This window comes from Orbicella franksi, chromosome 4 (assembly GCF_964199315.1).
Source record: "Orbicella franksi chromosome 4, jaOrbFran1.1, whole genome shotgun sequence".
In the NCBI taxonomy this organism is placed as follows: domain Eukaryota; kingdom Metazoa; phylum Cnidaria; class Anthozoa; order Scleractinia; family Merulinidae; genus Orbicella; species Orbicella franksi.
The window spans coordinates 28,362,301-28,374,805 of record NC_138148.1 but is presented as its reverse complement, the minus strand read 5'-3'; the positions used below and the strand labels follow the sequence as shown (position 1 = coordinate 28,374,805).

The following is a 12,505-nucleotide window of genomic DNA, read 5'->3' as shown; positions in this document are numbered from 1 at the left end:
AGATTACGCAGTTAACGCGGTGATTTGATTTAATATGGATACTTTGAAGGCGGGAAAGGAATCAGGCTCCGAAGTTAGAGCGTCGCTGGAAGTTAAAAAATAGGACCCCATGGCTATCAAGCGACACATGTGTTTAGCGTATGTGGTAGTAGCGGACGAAGTTAATATTTGAACTATTGTAGATACAACGTTCGAATACGGGATGCTGAAGATATCTTCAACTAATGAACCGGTCATAATTTATCGCCCTTGGGGGGGGGGGGGGGGAGGGGGGTTCGGAGGATTTTCGGCTAAAGACAGTAACATTTAGCTGATTCTCCCTTTAAATTCGTGATCCCCCGTGTCTTCGCAAACATATTCGCCTTTCCACGCCTATATTTAATGCCTTTAACGGTCATATGAAAGTACTGTTTCTAACAATGATGTCTTGAAGATCGCATCATTTGAATTCGTCAACCTTAAGTATTTTAACTCCACTTTCATGAATTTAAAAAATGTTAGGCTATTTTTGAATGCGAAAAGCGAAATAGTCGTGTTCACGTCAGTGATTGTTTTGTGATAAACAAAATATAGTTCACCTTGTCGCTTATATTTATATGCTTACAAGTAATGAAGAAATATCTAAAATTGAGAAAACATGCCTTTGAAAACATCTGCAAGTTTCTCTAGTCCCTGACGGACAAGCCATTGTTCCACAAACGCTTCGTCTTTCCCGATGTACTCATCCATGGCACTTTCCAAAACACGCGTGTCGAATGCCCGGGGGTCGCCCCGGGGTACGCAAATGCCCAGCCCCCGGGCCGCGATAAAATTGCTGATCCTCACTTCTATTATCCTAAAATTCAAATGATCCTCCAAAATCCTTCACCTCCGCGCACCCTCCCCCTTGAAAAGGATGAGAGGAGAGATGGAAATTAGGCCACAGAGAGCTTGGAGAGAGCCTGGAGAGACACTCATTCCCAGATTGTCCCGTATATGTCATAACTGCGAGAGACTGGGCATTTCCGTGCAGTTTCAACAAACAAAATAAACATGGCGGAAGGGAGTTGGGTGTGCGAGAGAACTCATAAAAATTACTTAAAAACACGCATTTCATAACCCTAACTTAACATGAGTATAAGGTGGAGGATCATACGATTCGTTAAGGATGTAACTTTGGGCGCCAGTCGCCTTGTTGGTGTGACTGTCGCTCGTTTCTTCCTGTCGTGTTGCACTGTGTTCGTGATCCTTTGGGTTGCTGTGCTGATGTACGTGAGTTTTTACTACGCGTATATGCCAACGGTCAGTCACGTAAGGCCAGTCTTCCTGCTATTCGAGTAAGTCCACTTTTTTCCTCTTCTTAAGGAACTGTGAAATTTACGATCTTCGATCTCGATATGATATGATGTGGTAACTTAATTTAATTGATTTCTTTTCTTTTCATGGTTTTGTAATTTGTAGCTCGGAGTGCGAGAATGCGCGCCAGAAGGGGTTATGTTCTTTTCCTGAAGCCAATTTGTCTCTGAGTACTGGAGAACGAGTGAGTATTTCTTTGAAAATCTATCAGGTCTCCATAGGTTTAACGTGATATTCAGTCGAAGTTAGCGCGTGATTTTGGTAGTTCACGGGTTTGTGATGTGCCACAACCTGCTTTTCTCAGAAACAAAAGCCTAAACTTTTGACTCAGTGAATTTGCATGTCTCATTACATTTCTTACCAGCCGAAGTAATTAATTTAATATCTCTATCTGAGCTCCAAATCTTTAAAAAAAAAAACCCTTAATTTTTTCCGATTGTCTGAAAGTTCAAATTTGTATAATTACTTTTTGTTTGCCTTTCCGTAAGGAGAAATTAGCTGATGATCCTTATTATTATTACTGTTCGCTGTTTTGATAGATATTGATGAGAGGACAGCGATACCAGGTTTTTTTGGATCTTGAGATGCCACTTTCTCCTGTGAATGAAAAACTAGGTTAGTTTCAGTAAAATATTGGTTTTACTTTGGTAAACCCAATGCTCTTGCCGAAGATGTTCTTTGAAATACCAGCTACTTTCAATGGTTGAGAAACGGTAGTTGACGAATCACTGTGACACAACCCAGGGACAAGTCGTAGTGATCATTTGCTAAATGTGAGACATGGGGGATTTCTGTGCAAATCGTTGTCCCTGTACTATGCGGCAAGTAAAGTTGCCCATATTGCGTGGTTGCAGAAAATATCCATACCCCCACCACGGAGGGAATTTCATGTAAGTCCCCCCTCCTCCCCAGAATTTCCATTTAGTCACCAGTGCTTTTTGGTCCACAAGGTGACTCCGATCCATGTAGACTTGTAACAAGTAATGGTGGCCGTTTTCACGCAACAGTATGTTCTTTGCACTTGTTAGCTTCCAAAGTGCTTTTTGAAGAAAGAAAATTTACTGCAAATAAAATGCCATTCAAAAACAAGTATTCAAACGGCAATTTTTTGTGTCAAAGATCTACTTAGTAGGTAAGGAAGGATTTTTGAGTAGCTAGATTGATACTTGAATCCGTATTGAATTGGAAAACATCTGGAAACTAAATCAACCGTCCAGGCCCCCTCCCCTCTGGAATTTCCTGGGACTTTGATCCCCCCACCCCTCCGGAATTTCTAATTTCCTCTGTAGTAGGAGTATAGATATTTTCTGGAACCACACATTTAAAAAATGTATGAATTTGCGCAATCCCCATATGATTGAAGCAAGAAAAGGAGTAAAATTAGTATTGCTGCAGTATGGTTGGCAAAATGGTGCAAAATTCACAAAGTTTATGTCCATCCACATTTAATGTTGTTATTATTATTCATGAATATATTTATTCACATTCAACAACTAAATTTGTATTCAAGAAATATATTAATTCACATTTAACGACGTATTTCGTATTCACAAATATATTTACTCACATCTATGTGATGTATTCATTCACATTCAACGGTTTACATTTATTCACATTCACAATCAAAATATTGGTTCAACACGGTGCAATATTCATTCAACATTTTCTGCGCATCGCCTTTGTGCATCATTAGGTCCCAGCTCACGCTCTATAATTTCTGAACGCAATATGGTGGACGAAGGAAGCCTTATTATATGAAGGGGTAAAACAAAGACCAAAGACCCCAAACACAAATGTTACATTGGCAGGAACTTTCAATCTCCTACAAGAGTGTGAACCGGAATGGAACACTGCGGAAGTAGGATTGAGAGAGAACATTTAAATAAGGCTCGAGTGTAGCTCTCCAGCAATTACTACTTTTCGTCAATATCATAGCGCAGTACTGAATGAAATACTGGGAAATACATGTCTTTTGCATGGAGAATGGATACGACATGACTCATGAAACTGCACAAACCTTGCAGTTTATTCTGTGACCAGCCCTGAGGTCTTCCGAACTTGATATTCAATATCGGAGGTAGTTCTTGGGGAACAGAGATGACGCAGTGATGAGAGCCATCACCTCCCATCAGTTTGACCCAGGCATGAGTTTGTTGTTGTTTCTTGCCTTGCTCCGAGGGTTTTCCTCTGGGTTCCCCCCCTTTTCCTCCCCCCACCAAAAAAACAGCATCTCCAAATTCCAATTCAACAAGGATAGAGGGTCTGAATGGAAACCTGCTCTTTCTCTCTAAATATTTTAATTCTAATTTATATTTTTCCTTCTGCAACAAAGATCGTCACGTTTCATGTGGACAAAAAAAAATTCAAACGCCTCTTGTTTCAAGGTGGACATTGAAACGTCATATTGTGGAGTATGGGCTTCTCAATGATTTCAGATGAGCAACTAGACAATCTCGTAGAAGGTTTCATGATGAGTGATCAATCAATGGGATGGAAGAGGGAGATTATTGGCCACGTTGACCCTGGAGACTCCAGAATCAGCTGTGCTGTTGTAAGACACCCTCGCATTTTCACCCCTATGATCACTTCGCACCCTTGATGGCTACTCCAACCTTTGCGTCGCTGAGGGGAACAAATCTAGGACAATGCTACAGTTCTGTTACTAGTAGAACATTTAAACAGACAAAAAAAGAAAAACAATGCTAGTATAGTTTCTTTTTTTTAACATTGTTTTAGGAGTATCTTTTTAAAGATTAAAGATTAAAAGAAAATCATCAATACCCCCATGCATGACAGTAACCAGGCTATGGTGTCCGTCGATATGCCACAAGCTACTTGGAGCAGCCACAGAATACGCTCTCCTAGAAATTACAACAGCCCAGCAGATTCTAGAGTTTTCAGGGTCTACGCGGTCAATACTCTCCCTGATTCCATCCGGTTGAACTCTGAGACCTATAATGATTGAAGATGTGTGGTCACCAAGGAATACCTGAACAAAGTCCCATGATCACTCATAAAACATTGTATGAGATTATCGACTTGCTCATCCGAAATCATCGAGCAGTCTGTTATCTCCTCTAGCCCATGTAACGTTTATGTTCAGTTGTGTATGTTTGGGGTCTTTTGTCTTTGTTCTACCCCTTCATGTAATAGGCCTTGCTTCGTTCAGAAATTATAGAGCGGGAGCTAGGACCTAATGATGCGCGAAGGCGGTGCGCAGAAAATGTTGAATGAATATTGCACCCTGTTGAACCAATATTTTGGTTGTGAATGTGAATGAATATGAACCGTTGAATGTGAATGAATACATCCCGTAAATGTGAGTAAATATATTCGTGAATAGGAAATATGTCGTTAAATGTGAGTTAATATATTTCTTGAATATAAATTTAGTTGTTGAATGTGAATAAATTTATTTGTAAATAATAATAACAACATTAAATGTGAATAAAGATAAACTTTGTGAATTTTGCACCATTTTGCCAACCATATTGCAGCGTGCATACACTTTTTCAACACATTACAGTGACTTATCGCTACGTTGTGTCACCGCGACTCGTCACCTTAGTGTAATGCAAGCTTATTTTTTTAGTGCCTCAGCTTATGAGTCAAATGGTTTGTGTTCAAGCCTAGACTGGGGTCACTGTGTTGTGCAAATTAAATGCTATTTGGGGGGGGGGGGGGGGGGGCAGTGAACCCTGTGCACAGTAGACCAGTATTCCATCAATGGACGGTGGGGGAGGGGTTGTGTTTGAAATACTCCTAGTCAACTTTTGCAATGGATTTACTTGTTAACAAGAATTTCCTTTGTTTGCTGGGTTTTTAACAGATATTTCTGTTGTCTTAATTTAATTTTAGAGTTTTTGTAATTTTAATTTTTAATGCTTAGAATTAACATGTTTTGTTACTTTTTATCGCAGAAGTTTAACATTTCAATGTTTTAGTGTTTTAATGTTTTAATGTTTTACTGTTCTACTAATGACTTCAAAGGGGCTGACACATCATAACAGGGATGGCAGAGTGTACATGTATTTTGAATTGGGGGGCTTACAAGCAAGCACCAGAGGCACTAACTTGTAGGGGTCTGGAGATATTTGTAAAATTATTATTTTATGTAGTTTTTTGCCCCAGCCCCCCTGGCTCTGTCGTCCCTACATAATCCTTTTTATCATTAGTTTTTATTGTGAAATGCCTCTCGAAGAAGTTTATAACAATATCAGAAGTAGCCGGTTTTTTACTTGATAGTTTCTCACATTTTAACATTTATTTGTAGGAATGTTCATTGTAAAGGTAACCTTTTTATCTGATTCTGGGAAAGTTTTGGCAAGTTCAGAAAGATCTGTGAGTATGAATTTCCAGAAAATTGACTAGCCTTTGCACATTTTTTCAGTCATAAATTTAGATGAATGTTTTGTGTGTGATGTAAAATATCACTTTTGACCTGAAGGAAACCTCAAATTTAGTAATAAAAATAATGGTCTACTGAAAAGCATGAAAGTTGTCATGAACAACTAGGGAATATTCTTGGTGGGTGAAATTGAGTAAGATTCCTGATATATGAAAATGATTGTGAACCAGTCGTAAAAAAAATTGAAAAATGTAGGTCATTTTGTAAGATACATTCTCCGTGATGTAGCATTCCTTGAGATTCCTTTAGCAGAATGATATTCAGGTCATTGAAAAATTAACTCTTAGATGAATTGCAAGAGAGTTAACAAGAAGAACACAGAAACATGCTGGAGAATAGTAAACTTCAGCTTATAGAAATAGCAAGGTAGCTGTCTAAGAAACATTACAAAGAGCCCAAAGGTTCCAAGCCATGAAATCCAAGGTACCCAGCACTTAAGCTTAAAAGAAAAAAGCAAGTTTTCCAGTCACCAAAAGGCAAAAGTTAGGTCACCTCTGCCACGTGGGCACTTCCAGAGCACATCCCTGTGTAGTAACTAAATGTTCTTGTCTATAGAAAGTCGTTAAAATCAACTCTGATCTCTTTTGTTTATTCTTAACTTTCCATCCTTCAAAAGTTACACACATAGCTGAGCGTCTTTTTCTTTTTGTCTTGTAGGGTATGCTGCACTATCAGTCTGCACTTCTGCAGTCTCTTGCCACAGTTTTTTACTCTGTGCCGATGGTATTGGGTTTTGCTGAGGAAAAGCAGATTGTGAGAATAAACCTGTTTGAAGAATATGTGGAGGACTCTGTAAGTGTTGTCCAGTACATATATGTCTGTGTTATGGCTATGGAAGTTCTGTGTAAGTTAGACTGGTTAGTGTAAAACGCAGACTGCGGATGTAGGGTAATATGCATAATGAGTGTAAAATGCAGACTAGACTTTTTAACCAAATATTTTTTAACAATTCCATCTTTGAGAGCTAACTGTAAACAGGCTAACCAGAGTGCTATTCAGCCTAACTTGAGTGATATTCAGGCAAACTGGAAAGATATTCAGGCTAACTGTAGTGCAGACGTTCACTCTGATTAGCCTGAAAAACACTCTTTAAAGTCAGCACTTGATAATGGAAATAACACGATATGTTTGAAAAGTACATGGTCTGCATTTTACCCCTGCTCTGCAGTCTGCATTTTACTATCAGTCTGCAATTTACCCCTGGACTGCTGCCTTACACTGACCCCATTCAGGACTTATGGAATTATATTAACTATTGCACAAGATATTTTACCTTAAAAATTTGTTACTGCTGACCTTGCTCTACAGAGATCCTTGTCTAATTAAGTCCTTGCTTGCCTTATGAATTTTCCCTTGCAAAACACCAGTAAGTCATAGCCATTAGACTACATTTCTTTAGTCAGACTACATGTACTTCATCAGATGAGTATGGAATATTTCGAGTCTACGTGTATCTCAGGTGTGTTTTGTACACCAGATGGAACATGTTTAAAGAATTTGAGTTGCCTGTTTACTTAGCCCAGGCTATAAAATATGTTTGCTAGCACGAAGAGCTTAAACAAGCAATCATGTTCAGTGGATTTCTGGTGATAAATAACAAGCCCATTAAACTGATGCAATGTATCTGTGGAGTGAGATATGGCAGAATCAATTCCTCACTTACTCTCACTTCCCCACTAGCTAAATTATTATGCTCACTCATTCAGTCATTCAATTGGCATCAATGTGCGTTGACACTTAAATATGGACATTTATCACAATTGATTATTTTCTAATTAATTCATTAAGTGCGTACAGACACACTCACTAACAGACTCGGAGAGGCAGTGCAAATGCTAAAGAATATGAATAATAACTTTGAAGAGCAACAAAAAAGCTTGCTGTTTCTCCTTTGTGGAAGGAGACCTACTGTATGAGCATATTCGGGGGAATCTTTGTTTACAACATTCACCTCTGGCTTATTAGCATAAGCAATTCAGTTTCTGATCAAGCTACATGTACTAAAATGTCAGTTCTGACTATTGAAAGGGCATAGCATGATTAACTGTGCCAAGAAATTTGAGCCTGATGTATTGAATATGCAGGATTAGAAACTCAAACTTTTACAAATGAAAGAATGTTTCATGAGCCCAAAAATAGCCCTTTTGCCAACCAGATTTGAGATATTTTACAATTTTTAAAAGCCAATTTCTCCTTGAATGGTACAAAGAGCCAAAAATTTCCCCTCTGACTAAGTTTCATAAGCTCTTTAATGTTGAGCAAAATTACCTAGTGTATAAGTACATGTGAGTGTATGAATAACCATTGTGTCGCTCTAATTATTATTATTATTATTATTTTTTAGTATCACCCTGCTGTTGGTGCTAATGTCATTGTACTCAGTAAACAAATTGAAATCTACTCTGCCGCCCTCAGGATTGAAGCCCATTTTGTTGGACTCAGGTTGGTTCAGATCTTTCTCTTATGCTTTGCATAATTTTAAATGTTTTAAATTAGAAACAAAATGGAAAATGAATTTCTGGTATGATGAATCTTTTCATCTGTTTATTTTCTGCAGATGAAGACTGTAAATTTGTGATTTGAGTAGATTATATTTAACTAATGTAGCAATTATTATTGCTCTGACATAATAAATGAACCGCTTTATAGTCCCCGCTAGAACAAGCAATATTCGTTAGCCCCGCAAAAAGTTACTTCAATAAAATGCAAAGAACAGAATCTTGATCTCCAGTCCCTACTCAGTCCACTTGTCTTAATTGATGTATGTCAAGATCTTAATTGCTACTTTTGCAGTGGGGGTACGTTTTCAAATAGGGGTGTTTTTTTTAAAAAGAAAAAAGATACACACCCAAGAGGAGAATAGCGTTTTCTAAGAAAGGGAGCGCTTATTGGAGGGAGGACACTAAATCGAATCATAACAGTATAGCTGATGTCCTTTTTACGCATTGTGTGCCTAGAAAGCCTTTCTTCAATGTTGTTAGGCTGTATAAGACCCTTTTCATAAATGGCTGCCAGTTTGAAATTCTATTTAACCCCACTAACCTCCTTTGAATTATCAACTTAAAAATGAGGTTAGTCAGGCTAATTTTGATACTTGCAAAAGAATTCATACATGTAAATGGGAGACATTTATGAAAAGGGTTTATAGTACCTGGTTAAGTATGTCGTTACTGTTAAACATTATTATTTAGTTAATAACTGAATGAAAGATGATTGTTCTCTTTGTCATCAGGTATATCATGATTAACTGGCCCGCAACATCAGCCTTGCTCGCCATTACATTCAACTTCTTCATCATTAGCGCGGTGTTCTTCTTTGCGTACAGCGCCTTCTCGCCCGACCCAGGCTACGAACTGTACGAAGAGGATGCGCAGCCGGCCGCCGACCTGGACACCGTGACTGAAGAACAACAGAGAGAGCTCGCAGTCAGAAGCACGAGACGAGAAGGACCTGGTGTAGAGAACGTTAGCTCGTCAACCAGGCTGCCTAGCTCTGGTAGGTTAAGGTCCAGAAAACTGCACACCCCCCGAAAACAGGCCAACGGCATTTCCAATGGAGGATTGACACGATGTGCCTCCTTTCCTTCCAGCAGGTGGGACAAGGGAGTTCCTCAAGGGGCTCCGGCTTCGACTGAGCACCAGACATCCTGTTCCCTCCATAGACATGGTCCGCGTTACCATAGTAACGATAATCTGGCTGGTTCTCAGTGCTGTTCGTGTCTTGGTGGCGCTGGCGGTGGCGATAGCGAAGGTGGCGGGAATCCCGCGGGCCTCCAGGGTCATCGCCCGTCTACTGACGCGAAAATAGATACGGAACCCTACTACGTCCTGAATTTCCACGGAGGAAAGATGTGGAGAAGTAGGAGGAGGAGCTCCTATGCTGATGGGCATGTTGGGGTAAGAGCTGAAGATGGGTGTGGTATGACGAGGCATGGTAGTGATGGAGATGCGTATCTTGTCAGGCGGCATACCTTCAGTGGTCTAAGATCCAGGTACGCTTGGAAGAAAGGGCCAGAACCTGGCAACCTGTCCAGCAGTAGCTCAACGGAGTGTGTTCATTCGAGAATGAATCAGCCACGGAAAAGAGTCAGACCGTTTCCCTTCAACAGGTGCTATGATTCGGATGTTGAGTGTGAACATGATGCGTACGGACGTGATTGTGATCACGGATTTCACCACGAATGCATGGAGTGCAGTGATTTGACTTTGGATGGGCCCTTGAATAGCCGGGTGCCTGATGGTGCGGCCTCTTCGTCTGAGCGCCTTCACAATTGGGCCCCGGGCGCTCTAAGCACGCAGGATAGCGGCCCTATTTCTTCAGAGCAAAGCACCAGTCGACCACTGAGCGAAACGGATCACACAGTGTCCTCGAACAAACGATCGGTCAACAAGACGCGTGCAAGATTTGGACTATCGTTCAAGAAAATTTTGTCGAAAAAAGACGAAAAATCTTCGTGACTTAATCACGGATTATCCTGAGTATTTAAAACCGGCGTCTCTCTCAAGCGAGCGAAGAACCCATCGCCAGACGAAAAACATGTTTTCTTTGGCAAAAAAAAGAAAGAAAAAAAAAGACGTCAAATAATTTATAAACTGTTGACCTCTCATGTATGAGAAACATTAAGTTAAGAGGTTATTATTCTACCTTTCGAACGCAGCAGGCTTACCGCGTTTTTAATCTATTTCCTCGGTCTCGGTCTTAAGGTTTTTAAGTTACAGATAAGACATTCACTTTCAGAGTATCACTTATAAGTCGTTGCTTCCAAGAAGTATCACTGTACGAGAAGAGGGGATGAGGATAGGAGAGTTGACCCCCCATATAGGACTTATTTTCGAGTTTCTCTCTGCCAAGGTATTTTTAGATATCGTACCCAGTTTTCCCGCAAATCATAGTATTACCACGCGGGTTGCGTGGAAGTTTTTCGTGGGGGATAAAAATGCCTGTACATGTTTAGCTTCTTGATCTGTCCACGTGAGCAAAATCCGAGTCACGGGATTGGCTATTTCCAGACCTTTTGAAGCCAGGGGTGAGCTAAACATAGCTTGGATTACCAAAGTAGTTTGGCCTATATGGGGGATTGACTCACACCGTTCATCCGCACTTGTGTGCGAATGAAGTGCTGATAGAGACATCTGTTCTCAATCTGCTTGTACGTCCTCTGTATTGAAAGGAAAAAAAGCAGATGAAATCTTCGATTCTTTATTCGTAGGTGGAAAATTTTTGAATTATTTATGACCAGTCAAACTTGCATCTGCTGTATTAGAGTCCAAGGGATACGTCTCTTTGGGAAACTACAAGAGAAGATTCTTAAATGCAAGAACGGATTTTGCGTTTCATTACCAAACAGATTAATCCAACATGGCCTGGATCATGGTGCATCAAAGAACCAGACAATCCTTGCCCAGAGTGGATCCGTTGTTTTCTTTGATGCACCATAATCTGTTTAGTAAAGAAACGCAAAATCCTTCTTTTTTTTTTTTTTTTTTGCATTTAAGAATCTTATCTTGGATTTCCCCAAAGAAACGCACGAAACTTCACTAAATTGTAAATGGAAGAAACAATGCGAAGTGATTAGAGTGAAAGGCATACCACGGCCACATGGAGCGTTCAGTCTTGCAGAGCAAGATGAGAGAAAATAAAGGAATGGAAAGAATGAATAGTTAAGCATAAACTTTCTATCTCCTGCTGTCATTTGTTACAAACCGGTTATACCCGCACGGGTAGACTAAGTCAGAAGCCGAACAGACTTGACTTGTAATGGTACCCCGTGGGTACCCCGTGGGTACCCTGCGATAGTGTTTGTAACGTCACTTACCAATGAATGAATGAATGTTTTATTTAACCTGGATATACGCTTAGCTTGAGAGCTAGTTTACTGGTATTCCACCTAATAACTAATGAAAACCTAACAACTAAACAACGCTTATATCACAATTCATCAGGTAAAATCACAAATTAAATACTGATTAAAACTATTCAAAACTATTATTACATTATTACCGCCGTAATCAAAATACTATTAAAATTAATGTCACAAATTCACTAATCCCCGAAATGTAGCGATCTAATTCTGTTTACAACGTTTTTCTTTTTCAAGAGTTGTAAAACGATGCATGTAGAAAGCCGTGAAAACGAAATTTCGTATAAGGCTGTGAAGCCGTGACTAGAGACGTTGTGTTACCAGAACATTCTGACCTTTTGCGCAAACTTACACGGAAAACCGCTACCATGCATGCAACGTGTCCTACAAGACACTATAGCGCTGAACTCGTACCTAGGCATTGCGCTTTCCAAGAATGTTCTACAAATTGTTTTCTTTAAATTGACAAGGGAGGCAAATCAACGCGCTAACATTGTGGACGCATTCCGAAACTTTGCTCTAGTCCCTAAATTCTTTGCTCCCATCGAACACTGAAGAAAATGAAGTCAAAAGATTTTTCAACGAGTTGGTAGAATTTGTTTCAGTTTCGAGTTCTTCACGGCAGTTGGAGAAATTTAGCTTCGGCTTCCTCAACGTTGTTTTTCGCATTGCTTTTCTTCACATGATCATACTGCTACCCATGGCCGATAAGCACCATCCAGTGCGCTCTCGTGCTCCGCTTCTCTCCCACATGTCTTTTTATAGTGACAAATCATTACAAAACTCTCCCCCTGCTTGTAGCATTTGTTGTGCATCTGACGTCGCCCGATTTTAACACTCTCTCCTTCTTTTAAAAGTGAGGAGCTCAGTCGTAAAAAATAGAATAAACTGAAGCAGACAAA

General features: G+C 39.9%; 1 protein-coding gene across 2 annotated transcripts in view; it reads left to right on the top strand.

Moving 5' to 3' along the window:
* The window catches only part of LOC145483817 (uncharacterized), a 28,892-nt gene extending 17,232 nt beyond the window's left edge, over window positions 1-11,660 (top strand). The window contains exons 1-7 of one of the 2 annotated variants that reach the window (XM_081462361.1): window positions 565-1,316; window positions 1,441-1,519; window positions 1,875-1,950; window positions 5,609-5,676; window positions 6,401-6,535; window positions 8,088-8,185; window positions 8,976-11,660. In XM_081462361.1, the coding sequence (XP_081318487.1) occupies window positions 1,111-1,316; window positions 1,441-1,519; window positions 1,875-1,950; window positions 5,609-5,676; window positions 6,401-6,535; window positions 8,088-8,185; window positions 8,976-10,200 (1,887 nt within the window). In that variant the 5' untranslated portion in view covers window positions 565-1,110 and the 3' untranslated portion in view covers window positions 10,201-11,660. Of the gene's footprint in view, window positions 1-564; window positions 1,317-1,440; window positions 1,520-1,874; window positions 1,951-5,608; window positions 5,677-6,400; window positions 6,536-8,087; window positions 8,186-8,975 lie in introns of those variants that run through there. The other variant, XM_081462362.1, reaches the window with a different exon arrangement.
* The last annotated feature ends 845 nt before the right edge of the window (window positions 11,661-12,505 follow it).